This window comes from Henckelia pumila, chromosome 3, assembly GCF_033568475.1.
Source record: "Henckelia pumila isolate YLH828 chromosome 3, ASM3356847v2, whole genome shotgun sequence".
NCBI classification, from domain to species: domain Eukaryota; kingdom Viridiplantae; phylum Streptophyta; class Magnoliopsida; order Lamiales; family Gesneriaceae; genus Henckelia; species Henckelia pumila.
This window is the reverse complement of record NC_133122.1, coordinates 156581930-156598918: the sequence shown is the minus strand read 5'-3', so window position 1 is coordinate 156598918 and position 16989 is coordinate 156581930. Positions and strand designations below refer to the sequence as shown.

At 36.9% G+C, this 16989-nt stretch overlaps 3 protein-coding genes across 5 annotated transcripts; 2 read left to right on the top strand and 1 right to left on the bottom strand.

Moving 5' to 3' along the window:
• Positions 1 to 298: 298 nt before the first annotated feature.
• LOC140891336 (uncharacterized) lies at positions 299 to 3671 on the bottom strand. Of its 2 annotated transcripts, none has more exons than XM_073299784.1 (5): positions 3315 to 3671; positions 2414 to 2593; positions 1981 to 2107; positions 1264 to 1377; positions 299 to 554 (listed from the first exon to the last, which is right to left on the bottom strand). In XM_073299784.1, the coding sequence occupies exons 1-5, from the start codon at positions 3567 to 3569 to the stop codon at positions 439 to 441; spliced, it is 792 nt and encodes a 263-aa protein (XP_073155885.1). In that variant the 5' UTR covers positions 3570 to 3671; the 3' UTR covers positions 299 to 438. The 2 variants fall into 2 exon arrangements, with proteins under 2 accessions (XP_073155885.1, XP_073155884.1); XM_073299783.1 differs by having other exon boundaries at positions 306 to 554; positions 2414 to 2611; positions 3315 to 3666.
• Positions 3672 to 8857: 5186 nt separating this feature from the next.
• Positions 8858 to 14408, top strand: LOC140891384 (uncharacterized). 2 transcript variants are annotated; one of them, XM_073299845.1, is made up of 2 exons: positions 8858 to 10170; positions 12666 to 14408. In XM_073299845.1, exons 1-2 carry the CDS (start codon positions 9819 to 9821, stop codon positions 12728 to 12730), a joined length of 417 nt encoding a protein of 138 aa, XP_073155946.1. In that variant the 5' UTR covers positions 8858 to 9818; the 3' UTR covers positions 12731 to 14408. The 2 variants fall into 2 exon arrangements, with proteins under 2 accessions (XP_073155946.1, XP_073155945.1); XM_073299844.1 differs by having other exon boundaries at positions 10534 to 14408.
• LOC140889802 (uncharacterized) lies at positions 12840 to 13505 on the top strand. Its single transcript, XM_073297533.1, has one exon. It carries the CDS (start codon positions 12840 to 12842, stop codon positions 13503 to 13505), a length of 666 nt encoding a protein of 221 aa, XP_073153634.1.
• Positions 14409 to 16989: the final 2581 nt, after the last annotated feature.

Below are 16989 nucleotides of genomic sequence, written 5' to 3'. Positions count from 1 at the left end.
CACCATAACTAAGATGATCGGGGAATCAAAACTGACCATCTCCCACCTCTTCCATTCGCATTTCACCTTCTATTCTATTGCAGCCCTCGAACTCAATTATTATTTAAGAAATATAATAAATTGAATAAATCAAAGTGATGTTATTTACACACTATTATAAAATCATTGTGGTAATTAATATATATTTTTTACTAATATTCCTTGTAAAAAGCAACAAATTAAGCTAGTCGATATTGGAGTAAGTTGAGCCTTCGTGCCGATACGTCTCTCGCTTTAGCTGAACTTTTTATCTGATCTGATATTCATATTTTTATTTACATTGTCTGTTCTTTTATTTGTATTTAGCAACATCAATACTTGAATGGTGCCATGAGATACAATACATCTCCAAAACAATGTCCCCCTATTCATAGTGTATAAAATGTGCAAAAAGCGAAATTATTGCTGAAATGAAACAGAATAGGAACCAGTATTCGGATCTTTGACAGCTTTAAAATTGTCAACGCTCATGCCAAAACGACCCAAAATAGAATTTCCCATTTCTTTCAGCTTCCCTGCACTCGAAACAAGCAGGTAATCAAGATTTCATGAAGACAATATACTTCATTAGATTGTAGAACCATACCTTGTAAATTTTCTATCAAACAAGCTAAAAGATATAACGACTAGGTGAACCAGCCTACAAATGGAACTGATTGATACCTTTTCAATGTAACGGAAGGGGAACATAAAATCGGGGAGGATATCAGGAAAGTACACAACAACGTACAACAATATCCTAGTGATGAAACAAAGAAGCAGAAAAATTGGTTCAGGGAATTCACCACTCACTTCTTTCCAAGAGAAATTTATGTACATGCGAATTTCAGAAACAATACTACCCACAGAACATCATCATAGTGATTAGGACTTTCTTTTCTCAAACTTACATTTCATCAAATTCCTTGGTATGAAAGACACAAAGTATAGTAGTGACCATCATCCTCGAGTAGGAATTTTGACAAAATTATAATAATTTTTTGTTAGAAAAAGGCGATCCAAGGTAACTCGACCTTTTCCTTTTGGGATCTTTTGCTTTGATGGTGGGGATCCTAGTGTCCAGTAATCTACTGCCAACTGAATTTCAAATAGATTGTGTGCTCTTGCATACATGATGTGCTTCAACAAGACATCAACCACGCAGCAAGCAAAGATGTAACAACTCAGCCCAAAAAAGACGACGAAAATAAAAGAAAAAACTACTCATAAAACAAGGAGCTTTACCAATCATCTCTTCCTTCATTTTTTCACGTTTTTCATCCGCTAATGGCTTCAAACGGATAATGGTTCGCCTAGCTTGATCATTCGATGGATCCAATTCCAAGACTTTTGTCATGTCTAGCAGCAATCAACAAGAAAGAGATCAGGCAAGATTCAAATAACTGCAAGTTTTATTTGTTTTGACAAATATGACTCAGTGCCAAAAGAGATAATAGGCAAACACACTATCATGATCATCTAAACTACCAAAACAAGGACACGTGCAGGCAATCTTGTAAAAAAACTAAAATATGAAACAAGTGATGTTTGTCAACATGCCGATTCATTGAGGTTGATCGAGATTTTCACACAGTTACCAGAAAAAATAAAAGTACATTACCCTAAGGTATAAGGGGAGGGGTCGTGATCATCTATAATACCAAATACTGTCTTCTAATCCTATGAGGAAACATACAGCCCTATGTCATTCATTTTGGATAGGAGCATTTTTCCTTATCCCTCTTTCTGCAGACGTGGGAGTTGACTCTTAAATCGTCGAACAACAAACATCAGGCTCCTCATCAAACATCTGATAAACATGATTAGAAAAAGACCAATGCAAAACATGTCATAATGTAGGCATTGCATTGCAACATGTGATAAAAAGAAGGCACCAAATAGCAACTAACACTTATCCTCCACAATAACAGTATTCGATTTGCATTTTTAAGTTATATTTACCAGCAATCGACTCTTCATAATGTTCAAGCTTTTCATGTGCCTCCGCTCTTCTTAGCACAGCTTTCATGTAGGTAGGATTCAGCTCTAATGCCTTTGTACACTCCTTGATTGTCTCTTCATGATTTCCCTGATCATGAAGGAAGAAAGCAATAGCCACAAAACTCATAGTACAATGGAATGTGAGTGCCCTATTACTATTATACCAGTCAAAGACGTATAAATGTGTGCCCCTTTGCCCAGCTAATTGTGCATTGGAAAAGCATTTCCCAACATATAAAGTGCTCATCTAAATGCTTATAAGTAAACATGCTGAACGGAAATGATTTGAATGAACAAAATTTATGCCCAAGGTAGAGCTGGCAAGCATATTATGCATCATCGATACTAGACAACAGAAAATTAATTATTCTGAACCACAGTCGAAGGAGCATACCAATTTGGAGAAACAAGCAGCTCTATTTGCATGGCATATTGATCGTATTTCAGTAGATGAAAGAACATCTTGGACAATTTGTATTGCAAATTCATATTTTGCTAGTGCCTCCTCATACTGCCCAGCTTTAAATAAGGAATTACCCTCCAGTTTGGCGTCATTTGATTTCTGTAAGGCCTTCTGTTTCTCAAAAGACAACTAAAAGAAATTGTAGATAGACATTCGGTAAGGTGAGGTGTTAGCAAAACATTGGATTTACACGAAAGAATAAGAAATATCTAAGGGGAAATAAAAACTAAGTAATATGTGACTGTATGTTTGTCTCATATCTAACTTCCCAGTTGGTGATTAACTTAACATAGATGAGAAACTAATAAGAAATGCTCTATCGAGAAAAACTGTACTCACTGAATGTATTTTACACTTACTAATCACTAACAGGTGTATCCAACAGCATCCAATCATGTACAACAGATTATTGAAAAAATAGCTTCTAATCACAAATTCATTTCTGTCAAAATCATTTTCATAATCGAAAGCATTTATAAAGTGTTAAATATCCCATAACTGAGTTGCCCATGTTTCAGGAGAATATTAGCGAAGATGTTCCTGGAATTAGAGCTTAACTCATTTTTCAACATTTTGGTTAGTTTCGTTCCAAAATTTCAGTTTTTGGCATTAGTGTGTATGTGTTACATTGTCAACTGCATAAGATCGACGTAAAATACAGAGATATGGCAACAGTCAAGCTTCCAAATACAGTAAACACAAAAAATGTAGGCAGTTCAGTTTCAAATACATCAAAAGCACAAGTTTCGATGATCCAAACATCAAAATTTACATTTCAATAAGCGAGAAAATGGTCAAGATAGCAAGCAGACAAAAATTTCAATAGCTTTACCTCATTGACTTCATTCTCGACGCGGTCGGACATTTCATGCCGTTCTTCTTCCTTGGCGAGGATCGTTGAACTATCGGAATTCTTATCATCGGGACGATTCTCTGATTCTGGAACGGCGTCGTTCAGCTCGGTTTCACTGGCGGTCTCGTACCCATCGGACTCGTATCCCCCCGCCGCCGCCGGAGCCGGTGATTGTGATTGAGATTGAGATTTGGAACTGCTTTCAGCGGCTGGCACTTCTTCAATCACAGCCATTTCGTCTTCCTTAATTTCAAGGTTTTCAGGTTTCACCTTTTAACATTCTTCGCACGATTCCAGAATTCTCCTCTTCTATTCTATTAAACTAGCCGGGCCGCGCAAGAGCCCTTGGTCCAAATTCCAATGACTAAAGATTGGGGTCCTGAGATGAATTGGGCTCAGTTTCGATTTGCCAGTAGTTTTCTTAAGAAGTGTTTTGGATAATTTTATTTATTTAAAAGTGATTCTAGTAGATATTTTTTTGAAGTTGGTGAGAAGCTAAAGCAGGAAGTTTTTGGAAATAGAAGTTGAAAACTAAAACAAGCTAAAATTTAGTGTTTGGAGAATAATTGTTTTCAAACTTAATTTTTTAACTAAATGACAACCATTTTCTTATTTGATTATTTAATTTTTGATACTCACACTATAAAAAATAAGTTTATATATTATTTTACATTATGAATATTGTATCAAAAATATTTTATTTTTTATAAGATGAATACCTGAAAAATATATAAGATTAATAAAAATAAAAATATTAAAATGAAAAAAATTGTATAAATATACAAGATATGTACAAAAATGTATGAAAAAGAAATATATATATATATATAAATGCTTGTAATAATAATGTAAAATAATAAAAAATATTTTTTAAAAAATGCTTGTAATAATAATGTAAAATAAAAAAAAAATATTTTTTTTTAAAATACTTGTAATAATAATGTAAAATTAAAAAATATTTTTAAAAAAAATTATAAAAGCATATGTAATATGATAAGTTTATTAATGATATATATGTCAACTTGTAATTTTATACCTTACACAAAAAAAGCAGAAGCAAAAAAAGCATCAAATTTTAACTTCTTACTTTTGGGTAAAAGTTGTAGAAGCTAAAACAGAATTTAACATTTACAAACACTAGCCGAGCCAAGCCGCACCCCACCGCATGTGTTCATAATGTTATATACAAATATTATGTTATGTTTGTATATATATAAATTTATTTTTTTCAAGTATTTGATTTGATTTGATTTGATTTTTTCTTTCAATTTGATAATTTTGTGGGTTTTTTTTTAAAATAAAAATAAAAGTGATCATAGTAAGAGACACTCTTTCTTTATATATAATATAGATACATAGCCTTTTATTTATTATTAAAAAATAAAAATAAAAATAAAAATAAAAAAACTGAGGAATAATTTACGTCTATTTTTAATATACTTAATAATTAATTTTATATTTTTTTTTGAGTTATTGATTATGTTTAACAAATTATTTAACGATTTCCACTTTGACTTTAAAAAACAAATTATTTAACGAAATGAGTTTTCAAAATAACAATGAACAAAAAGTATTTTGATCGAGATGTTATTATAAGGAGTTCATATATTATTATGTAGTAATAATACTATTAAGATTAATTACGTTGAGGTTTGTCACAATTATTTACATTCCGTCTCTTAATAGTTTTTTATTGAGTAAATTCATTTTGATATACGAACTATTGATAAAATATTAAATTGGTACATGAAATATTGAAAATGATTTAATTGATAGATGATCAAGTTATAAATTAGTCAATTTTATTCTTTAATTAAATAATTTTAAAGTCTTATATTTTTGTTAAATTTAAATAAATACACATTTTATTTTTCAAAATTATTTTATTGATTACAATTATAAGCATAAATGTATATTTATTTAAATTTTGGAAAATGTTATTTACACTCCAAAAATTATTACTAACATTCCATCTTATGTATTTAATTTTTATATGGACAAGATTACCCTCAAGATATTTATATTAACTTAATATATTAGTGTAGCAAACATTCTACTAAACAAAAAAGGACTAAATTAAGTCATTGATTTCACATCAGAGCCACATCGAAAAGGACTAAAATTGTAAAAAAACAAAAACAAAAACAAAAACAAAAACAAAAACAAACAAACAAACAAACAAAGATAGCGGACTAAAACTAAAATCTGAAAATATAGAGGACCGAAATCGCAAAGTGACAAACATACAAACAAATATAAATAAAGTATTGGTGTCACATAACATGTGCGCCACATCGAAAAGGACTAAAATTGAATAAAAAAAAACAAACAAACAAATAAAGATAACATACTAAAACTAAAATCTGAAAATATGAAGGACCGAAATCGCAAAGTGGCTAGAAGTGTTTATGGTTTGTATAAAAATACTCCGGGGATCTTCTTCTCCGATGAAGAATTGGTGGACATGGGTAAAGCTAACCCCTTTGCACTCATTGGTAAATTCTCAGAAGGGTGGCCAAACAAGGATAAAACGTTGCAAACTTTTTCTGCTGTAGGGTTTTCTGGCCCATACAACGTGAATTTTTTGAGATCCGGTGTAATGGACCGGGTGCGTCCCTTTGCCTCTGGCCCATCTGGCCTCAGCTCTTGGGGCCCGCGACCATACTCATGGCCTTCTTTCCACCTGAAAAGGAGAGTTTTTGCCCTCCCCAGGATTCGAACTTGAACCACCAGGCATATATCCAATTTCAACTCAATCCTGGTACCACTAAGCTGATCCTTTTTATGTAATGGACCGAGTGCATCCCTTTGCCTCTGGCCCATCTGGCCTCAGCTCTAGGGGCCCGCGACCATACTCATGGTCTTCTCTCCACCTGGAAAGGAGAGTTTTTGCCCTCCCCAGGATTCGAACTTGGACCACCAGGCATATATCCAAATTCAACTCAATCCTGGTACCACTAAGCTGATCAGCTTAGTGGTACCAGGATTGAGTTGAATTTGGATATATGCCTGGTGGTTCAAGTTCGAATCCTGGCTCAATCCTGGTACCACTAAGCTGATCAGCTTAGTGGTACCAGGATTGAGTTGAATTTGGATATATGCCTGGTGGTCCAAGTTCGAATCATAGGGAGGGCAAAAACTCTCCTTTCTAGGTGGAGAGAAGGTCATGAGTATGGTCGCGGGCCCCCAAGATGAGGCCAGATGGGCCAGAGGCAGAGGGATGCACCCGGTCCATTACATAAAAGGGATCAACTTAGTGGTATCAGGATTGAGTTGAATTTGGATATATTCCTGGTGGTCCATGTTCGAATCCTGGGGAGGCCAAAAATATTGCAGACCCGAGAGCTTGAATTCCTAGCTCGCTCGATCGGCTGAATTTGCCCGATCGAGTGAGGTGCTGTGTTTTAAAAAAAATTTATGTAATGGACCGGGTGCGTCCCTCTGCCTCTGGCCCATCTGGCCTCAGCTCTGGGGGCCCGCGACCATACTCATGGCCTTCTCTCCACCTGGAAAGGAGAGTTTTTGCCCTCCCCAGGATTCGAACTTGGACCACCAGGCATATATCCAAATTCAACTCAATCCTGTTACCACTAAGCACCGATCGAGCGTAGCCTGAAAATATTGAAACCCGAGAGACATGTTTTTGGGCTCGCTCGATCGGACGAGTTCATCCGATCGAGCGAGGCCAAAAATATTGCAGACCTGGGAGCTTGAATTCCTAGCTCGCTCGATCGGCTGAATTTGCCCGATCGAGCGAGGTGCTGTGTTTAAAAAAAAAATTAGCTCTTGGTCTTAATATTCCTTATTGTTTGATTAATTGTTAATTAATTATTTATACTCCGGGGATCTTCTTCTTCGATGAAGAATTGGTGGACATGGGTAAAGCTCACCCATTTGCACTCATTGGTAAATTCTCAGAAAGGTGGCCAAACAAGGATAAAACGTTGCAAACTTTTTCTACTGTAGGGTTTTCTGGCCCATACAACGTGAATTTTTTGAGATCCGGTGTAATGGACCGGGTGCGTCCCTCTGCCTTTGGCCTATCTGGCCTCAGCTCTTGGGGCCCGCGACCATACTCATGGCCTTCTTTCCACCTGAAAAGGAGAGTTTTTGCCCTCCCCAGGATTCGAACTTGAACCACCAGGCATATATCCAAATTCAACTCAATCCTGGTACCACTAAGCTGATCCATTTTATGTAATGGACCGGGTGCATCCCTCTGCCTCTGGCCCATCTGGCCTCAGCTCTGGGGGCCCGCGACCATACTCATGGTCTTCTCTCCACCTGGAAAGGAGAGTTTTTGCCCTCCCCAGGATTCGAACTTGGACCACCAGGCATATATCTAAATTCAACTCAATCCTGGTACCACTAAGCTGATCAGCTTAGTGGTACCAGGATTGAGTTGAATTTGGATATATGCCTGGTGGTTCAAGTTCAAATCTTGGCTCAATCCTGGTACCACTAAGCTGATCAGCTTAGTGGTACCAAGATTGAGTTGAATTTGGATATATGCCTGGTGTTCTAAGTTCAAATCATGGGGAGGGCAAAAACTCTCCTTTCCAGGTGGAGAGAAGGTCATGAGTATGGTCGCGAGCCCCCAGAGCTGAGGCCAGATGGGCCAGAGGCAGAGGGATGCACCCGATCCATTACATAAAAGGGATCAACTTAGTGGTATCAGGATTGAGTTGAATTTGGATATATTCCTGGTGGTCCAAGTTCGAATCCTGGGGAGGCCAAAAATATTGCAGACCCGAGAGCTTGAATTCCTAGCTCGCTCGATCGGCTGAATTTGCCCGATCGAGTGAGGTGCTGTGTTTTAAAAAAAAATTATGTAATGGACCGGGTGCGTCCCTCTGCCTCTGGCCCATCTGGCCTCAGCTCTGGGGGCCCGCGACCATACTCATGGCCTTCTCTCCACCTGGAAAGGAGAGTTTTTGCCCTCCCCAGGATTCGAACTTGGACCACCAGGCATATATCCAAATTCAACTCAATCCTGTTACCACTAAGCACCGATCGAGCGCGGCCTGAAAATATTGAAACCCGAGAGACATGTTTTTGGGCTCGCTCGATCGGACGAGTTCATCCGATCGAGCGAGGCCAAAAATATTGCAGACCCGGAGCTTGAATTCCTAGCTCGCTCGATCGGCTGAATTTGCCCGATCGAGCGAGGTGCTGTGTTTAAAAAAAAAATTTAGCTCTTGGTCTTAATATTCCTTATTGTTTGATTAATTGTTAATTAATTATTAATTGCCCTAAGATGAGATTAGCAACCCGAGGTCCCCACATCTGGGTTTCTGTTCATTGATTTCAAACTAGAGGAGGATATGACCCGGTTTTGGGGCAAGGGTCGATGGTTTCTTCATGGCCATGTTCTACAAGTTTTCAAATGGACCCCAGATTTTGATTACAAACGTGAATGTTCCATTGTTCCAGTATGGGTGTGTTTCCTTGATCTCCCAATAGCTTTATTCGACAGGAAGCACCTGTATTCAGTGGCTAGTCTAGTTGGAAAACCTCTCAAGATGGATGAGCCAACTTCGAAGGTGATCGATTAACATTGGCTCGTGTCTGTGTAGAGGTGGCCTTATTAAAGCCTTTAAATGACAAAATTTTCATTGGAATGGGTAAGAAGATCAGGGAACAGTAGGTCTTTTTCGAAAATTTTCCTAATTATTGTGTGGATTGCTGTCATGTTGGGCACAATCTCAGCGAATGTTATGCTAATGGGAAAAACTTAGGCCAGCTTCCAATCAAGTGTCTTTCAAAGGTGATTTACGTGATATTATTTCCAAAAAAATGTGAAGGTGTTCCTCAGAATAGGTTTGTAGAAGTAGATGATTCAGGACTTGATAAGCAGCAGGATTCGGATGGTGTAGGAGGTAAAGAAACTGGCTCTCGGATGGTTTGGAAGGAGGTGGGTTCGAATAAGGGTAAAGAGAAGGTTATCGATGGAATAGCTGTGAATAACCAACCTGGCCCTTCTTCCTCGAAGGGAATGGACTCTCTTTATCTTGGCCCTCGAAGTCCTTTGCTTGCTCAGGGGTCTAAGACTTCTAATCGATTTGATCCTATTCTTGAATATCTTTATGAGGAGGATCTGGTTCAGAAAAACAATGAAGCGCCAGCTATGGTCTTGAAACCTTCTCTTCTCCAACAGGGGGATCCTACTGATATTTTTTACCCTCTGGTGGATAATCTTGCTGATGATCCGGTACTCGCTAGGGACTTGTTTCTTCCTGAGAAATCTATTGGATCCAAAAAATTTGATGGCATATGGCACGGGTCTTGGAGAAATGGGGTATTTATTCAGAATGATTTGGAAGGGTCTGGAGTTCTTCGACAGTCTGGTACAGATCTTCCGCTTAATCGGGATATTGGTGACACTTTCTCAAAAAATTTGATGCTTGTAGTGAGCAGGAGAGGGATCTGGAAGGTGTTCATACTCAGTCTGCTGATCCTTCCTTGGTTGTTGTTAATACCGAGATGGATGTTGCTTATCAGGTTGTTTCTGAAAGGGTTATTGTGGGAGTGGCGTTGGATGAAAAATTTGATTCTACTTTGGAACATGCTGTTGATCGAGGGACTGAATGTAGAGATGATGTGTTTGATGAGTTTGGAGATTTGTTGGAATTGGAGTATGGGGGAGATGACGTGAATATTGGAGATGGGATTGGCGGGGGGTTGGAAAATATTTGTGCAGATATAGCGGTGGTGAAAGCTGTACAGGTTATCGAACATATTTCTGGAGATGCCCCTGTGGTTCATGCTCCTAAGAAGAGAGGTCCTGACAGACCGCCTAAAAGAACAAGATCAGTTCCAGGCTTGAGGATAAAAGGTAATGATAAAAATCTTGCTACTGGATCTTTAACGGTTAATCAATGAATTGTCTTATTTGGAATGTGCAAGGTATTGGGAATTAATTCGCTCAGAGAAGGATCAAACTTTTTAAGGAAATCAATAAATTTATGTTTATGGCCATCTTGGAACCTATGAGACAGCTTGAGCAGTGGCCAATGTCAATGTTATTTGGCTTTTCGGAGGTGGTAGCGAATGTCAATAATAAAATTTGGTTCTTTTATGATAGTGGTGTGTCTATGGTGGTTTTGAAGGATCATGAGCAATTTCTTCATCTGAAATTATTTTCTAGTCAATTTCTGGTTGCTGTTTATTGTTTGTTTGTCTATGCTAAATGTAACAGGAATGACAGACTTTCTTTATGGGAGGGATTACTTGAGTGTAAACCTATTGATGGTTGTCCGTGGGTTGTTGGTGGTGATTTCAATGTTATTGTGGATCCCCTAGATCATTCTTCTGGAATGGTTAGTAGACAAACTTTCATGCATGACTTTTCCGAATTCATCGCCTCTGCTCGGTTAAATGATGCGGGATTTGTTGGTTCTCGGTTTACTTGGACTAACTCTAGGATTTGGAAAAGGCTTGATCGAGTTCTCATTTCATCGGTTTGGGCAGAATGTTTTAACTCTTTTAAGTTGAACACTTGCATAGGGGCTCCTCTGATCATTGCCCTCTCCAGATTTCTGCTCTGTTTGTTCCCCGGCCCTCCGGTTCTTTCAGATTTTAGAATATGTGGCTGTTGCATCCAGATTTCTTACAGACTGTAAGAATTAATTGGAACAATCCTTGTTCTAACTATGGTATTTTTTGTCTGGTTTCCAAGTTGAAAAGGTTAAAGCTTCATCTTAAGTGGTGGAATAGAGAAGTGTTTGGCAATGTCTTAGACAAAGTGCGTGATCTTGATTTGAAAGTTCCTCAAGCGGTGGAGGATTTTGATAGGGATCCTTCTGATTCTAAGAGGTCAGCTCTTTATATTGCTCACGCTAATTTGGCACTTGGTTTATCTATGGAGGAGGCTTTTTGGAAACAAAAGGCGGCTTCTAGGTGGATTGTGGATGGAGAACGCAACACCAAAAATGTTTCATAACATGGTGAATAAGAGGAGAGTCTCTAATCAGATTTTTCGGATTTGGGATTCTGGAGAGGCCTTGCAGAACCCCATGCAAATTCAAGAGTCAGGGGTTAAGTTTTTCGAATCTTTGCTCATTGGGGAACCCACTGCTCTTAATAGGGCAGATTTTTCACATATTCCTCAGTTGGTACATGATGGTGATAATGCTTGTCTTCTGGCAGATGTTTCTGAGGAGAAATTGTTGGAGTGTGTCAATTCCCTTCATGCAGATAGCGCTGCTGGCCCTGATGGGTTTTCTGCAGCATTCTTTCGGAAATGCTGGAGCATTTTTAAATATGACTTATTTTCAGCTGTTCGAGAATTTTGGGAGGGGTATTCTCTGCCTCGGGCTATTACTGCTACAACCATTGTTTTGATTCCTTAGAGTGATAATGCGCAGAGATGGGCGAACTTTAGGCCCATCAGTCTTTGTAATGTTGTCAATAAGATTTTCACCAAAATTATTACACTTTAGTTGAAGCCATTGCTGCCCAGGCTTATCTCTCCTTCTCAGAGTGGATTTGTTTCGGGCAGACATATATCTGATAATATTTTGATGGCTCAAGAATTGGTTAATCAATTAAATTATCGGGTCAGAGGAGGTAATATTATCTTGAAGTTGGATATGGAGAAAGCCAACGACCGGGTCAGATGGGATTTTATGTTGAAAGTTCTTCGAGCCTTTGGATTTTCTTTGGGAGTTTGTGATATGATTCTTCGGTGTGTGAATAATCGTTGGTTCTTTGTGAAAATTAATGGTTCTTTGTCTGGAATTTTCCGTCCCATAGAGGTCTTCGTCAGGGAGACCCATTGTCTCCATTATTATTTGTGTTGGCAGCAGAATATTTGTCGAGGGGTTTGGATAATTTATTTGATCATAAAAGGGGTTTGAGATATCATATTGGTCGTAGCTCGTCTATATCTCATCTGGCATATGCAGATGACTTTATGATATTTTCGAATGGTGCTATCTATAATGTGAAGGCGCTGAGAAAATTTTTATATCAATATGAAGAATGTTCAGGGCAGTTAATTAGCAATCCTAAGAGTGTGATTATTGTCTCAAAGTCTTGCTTAGCGTTATTAAAAGTCAAATATTACGCTATCACAGGATTTGGAGAAGGGGTGATGCATATTTGTTATCTAGGGGCTCCATTGTTCTTTGGAACCTGAAAATGTTCTTATTTCGCTAGTATTATTACTAACGCTACTAAGAAAATTCAGGGATGGGATTCTGCCTCTATTTTTTTTGGTAGTCGTTTGATTTTAATCAAGAGTGTTCTATGCTCGATGTCAATCTATCTTTTTCATGTTTTTCATCCTCCAGGAACTGTTCTTCATTGGTTTGAAATGTTATGTGCCAGGTTTTTGTGGGGTTCAAAACCTGATGCAGTTAAAACTCATTGGATTGCATTTGCCTGCCGGTTAGTGAAGGGGGTCTTGGGATTAAAAGGCTTAAAGATTCAGTCACGACCTTTGAGATCAAGTTGTGGTATCGGTTTCGAACTGGAGAGTCTATCTGGAGCAGATATCTTCTCATGAGGTATTGTCGTAATGAATCCCCGGCGCATGTTCCTTTAAAACAAGAAATCTCGCCAACTTGGAGGAGAATGCTTAAAGTTAGAGATAGAGCTGAGAGCTTTATTGGATGGAAGATTGGTAAAGGTGATGTGAGTTTTTGGTTCGATTCTTGGACTCCGAATGGCCCGTTGGCTTCTTTGGTTCCAATTCAGGGGTTGTCGTCTCGCCTAGTTAAATGGTTTGTTGAAGATGGGAATTGGGTTGCTAATCGTTTGCTGTTGGTGGTGCCACTAGATATTTTAAATCTTATTTTAAAGGTTCCTATTCATCCTCTGGACATGGATAGGGCAGTTTGGAAATCTACAATTAATGGGGTGTTCTTGTCTAAGTCTGCTTGGGATGTGATACGACATAGGGATTCAGTGATCGATTGGTTCCATGGATGCTGGTCTAAGTTATTGCGTCCTTCCATATCCATTTTTTGTTGGCGATGGTTTTTCCACAGACTTCCAGTGGATGATATTCTTCAATCTAGAGGAGTGGCTCTTGTGTCGGCTTGCCATTGTTGCAGGACTTCAGAATCATTTGATCATATTTTCTTCTTGGGAAATTTAGCAAGGGCGGTTTGGTCTTACTACTCCAACATCTTTGGAGTCCATGATCCGCATATTTTTGGGAACTGACGTGTTAGAGAATAGTGGAAATGAAAAGGTCATGTGAGGGAAATGGTGCCATTCTTGATTATTTGGTTTTTATGGCGAGCCAGAAACTGGTTTAGGCATAGAGGTCAGATTGTGACGGCTGTCAGTGTTATTAAACTTTTGAATGATCACCTTTCTACGATAAATAGAGCTGGGATATTTCTGTTTACTCACTGGGCGGGATATGAAGATTTAGCGGGCTGTTTGGTGTTCATTTGGAATGCACTCGGGTCACGTCCATTCTTTTGGTGCGGTGGTTGCCTCCTCCGGCTGGTAGATTCAAATTAAATACTGATGGTTGTTCCCAAGGTAATGGTAGCTCCGCTATTGGTGGCATTGTTAGAGATCACTTGGGAAACACTATCTTGGCTTTTTCGGAGAATATTGGTGTTGGTTCAAACACTAGGGCAGAGTTATTGGCTATTCTCCGGGGATTATCCCTTTGTTAGGAGTACAGTTATTTTTCTCTTTGGTTGGAGGTTGACTCGCAGGCTGTTTTGAACATTATTGATGCGGACACTACTTGCTCGGATCTTTGTGCTACCTTGACCCAAATTCAGTTCTTTCTTTATAATTATCCGGTTTTCAAATCTCATGTATATAGGGAGGCTAATGTGGCAGCTGATGAACTGACGAATATGGGGCTTTCTTTACTTGATTCGGCTACTTTTCTGCATGGGCAGATTAAGGGGAAACTTAGGGGCATCTGCAGGCTGGATAGAGCTGGACTTCCATATGTGAGGATTAATTCGAAATAATTGCTATTTTTTTTGGGTTGTTGATTTTTGATTTTTTTCTTGGGAGGTCTTGGTCTAGTCACCCTCTCTTGTATTTTTTTCTTGTTGAAATAAACGGGTAGGAGTTTGCCTAACTCCCCGCCACAACAGGCGGCTTTTGAAAAAAAAAAAGCTACTGGAATGAAATATATTAATTGATATGGTTCTAAAATATGTGATTGTATAGTTCTAAAATAATTCAAGGATAATGGATTCAATAATTTGATTGCATATAAATTTTCAAGTTTTAATAATTTATGTTATTCGTGCTATTTTACATAATAAATATTTTCATTATTTTCAGATATATCGAGTGACAGAGGTGAATAGGTGTGTTTATCCAGTTAAAACCACCCGAACCGAACCAGTTTTTTGGTTAAACCGAAATTTCGGTTCTCCGAAACTCTGAACCGAAAACCGAACCGAATGGAGCAGTTCGATTCGGTTTTTAACCAAATTTATTTCGGTTAACCGGGTTTTTTTTAATAAAAATTTTTGTTGATGAACTAATTTTTGAAAAAGTGAACAATAGATTATAATTTGAGTCAAATATATGTGATTAACATTTAACTGCTTCGAAAAATGTATTTGGACATAAACCGTACTGAGATTTGAGAACAAAGATTCCACCATGACGTTTCGATAATAATAATAATAATTTATAAACTTATAAAAAATAATATAAAATATAATGTAAATACGTGCAAATGTATAATTTAATAAAAAATTAACTTAATTAATTTTTATCTTCTATTTGAAAAAACCATTAGTCCATAAATGTTTTATGTTTACATGTTTTTCTTTAAAGATAGGTACACTTTGAATTATGTATGTTTGATTAATACTCCAAATATACTAATTTAATAATGTTTGTCTTTCTATTTGAAAAAAATCTTAAGTCCATAAATGTTTTATGTTTATATGTTTATTTAAAAATAGGTACACTTTGAGTTATGTATGTTTGATTACTCCAAATAAATTAAGATTTAAGTATTAACCTATTCCCTTCGGTGCAGACCAATCACTGATCAACAATTCAACATGGCTGGAAAGTGAAAAGAATCCTAACCACTATAGCCGCAATTGGAATTTGGAAACAAAAAAAAAAAAACAATTGACAAACTAATTGATTAATATTTAATATTTAATATTTAATATTTAACACAATACAAGTGCAACCACAATCCACAAACTCATGCATTCATACATTAACATGACACATCCACATAACACAAATCTAATTCACGATACAAAATAAGTCATTATAATTAGACATTATAATAGTCAACAAGCCAACAAATCATAATTTAATAATATTTTAATAGCTCGTCACAACTTCATGTCTTCACTCTTCACCTATAAATTTTTTACAAAAACAAGCATCACGCTAAATGTCTAAAAATTACTGTAATAAAATTTTAACAATAATATTAACATCTTACCTCTCACAATTTAATTCATATGCCAATTATACTTGATTCAGTGCCAATACTTTGAAGAAAATCTTCAAAATATAAATATAATGTGTGTATACATATATTTATATATATACATCTATATATATATGTATATATATTATGTGAGAACATTATAAGAATAAAAAACTAGTATAGGCAACATTTTAACAAAATATAAAAACTTAAATTAAATAATTATACATTTTTCAATATTTTGATGAAATCATAACGTTCCTCTAAACTTTTTGTAGGATTGTGACGAAGATATCTTGGCAACAAATCAAAGATTGTGCCATTTTAGGGGTTAATGAAGCTCTAAAATCATCAATGATACGACCCCCTGTACTAAAGGTAGACTCTGAAGCTACTGTAGATATAAGCATGGCTAGAACATCACGAGCCAATCTAGATAAAATGAGAAACCTGGGGCTATGCACTTTCCACCAATCAAGAACATCAAAATTTGGATCATCTTTCCCAATACGTTCATGCAGATACATGTCTAACTCCGACTCATCCATGCCTCCAATCTCTGATATCATTTGTTGATATTTATTTCTATTAGCCCTCAAAAACCTTCATTCGGAGTCTGTATCACAAGAATCACCCGTAACATTGCTTCCCATTTCCATGCCTGAAGATGGCATTGATGTTGATGTTGATGTTGTATTGGAAAAAGCATACAAATTTTTGTAATCTTTAAATGTATCATAAAAAGCACCCTTTGCCAAATTGTCCATCATATCTCCACGCTCAACACCATACATGTTCTTGAAAATAAATAACAAATAATTGAATTTATGACGGGGTCAAGCATAATAGGAACATACAACATCATATTAATCTTATATATATTGCCCCAATATTTTTCAAACTTTGCTTTCATGCATCTGGCCATATCTTCCAAAGCATCATCATCACATCTCAAACATCTTTCAAAAGATCATCGACATCATTTATCTCATCCAAAAAAGTGTTAGATGTCACAAACAAAGAACCAGAAATTTGAACAATGAGTTCATAAAAGTATTGCAGCACTTTAACAAATCTCTCAACAACAGTCCAATTATATTTTGTAGGCAAACCGATATTTTCATGAGATCCCCCTGGCAAAAATTTTGAAAGAAAGTCAGCATCATACACCTCATACCTTTCAAAGACACCCTGAAAAATCACAGCAGTTTGCAGCATTATATAAACAGAGTTCCATCTTGTTGGGACATCAAAAGACAA

Excerpts from the sequence above, each read along its gene's own strand:
- LOC140891336 (XM_073299783.1), bottom strand. The coding sequence starts at position 3,569 with ATGGCTGTGATTGAAGAAGTGCCAGCCGCTGAAAGCAGTTCCAAATCT. Across the intron at positions 1,378-1,980 it reads TTATGAAGAGTCGATTGCTG|ACATGACAAAAGTCTTGGAA; the intron begins GTAAATATAACT and ends GATTGCTGCTAG. Across the intron at positions 555-1,263 it reads AATGAAGGAAGAGATGATTG|GGAAGCTGAAAGAAATGGGA; the intron begins GTAAAGCTCCTT and ends TTTCGAGTGCAG.
- LOC140891384 (XM_073299844.1), top strand. The coding sequence starts at position 9,819 with ATGGATGTTGCTTATCAGGTTGTTTCTGAAAGGGTTATTGTGGGAGTG. Across the intron at positions 10,171-10,533 it reads TCCAGGCTTGAGGATAAAAG|GAATGACAGACTTTCTTTAT; the intron begins GTAATGATAAAA and ends TAAATGTAACAG.
- LOC140889802 (XM_073297533.1), top strand. The coding sequence starts at position 12,840 with ATGAGGTATTGTCGTAATGAATCCCCGGCGCATGTTCCTTTAAAACAA.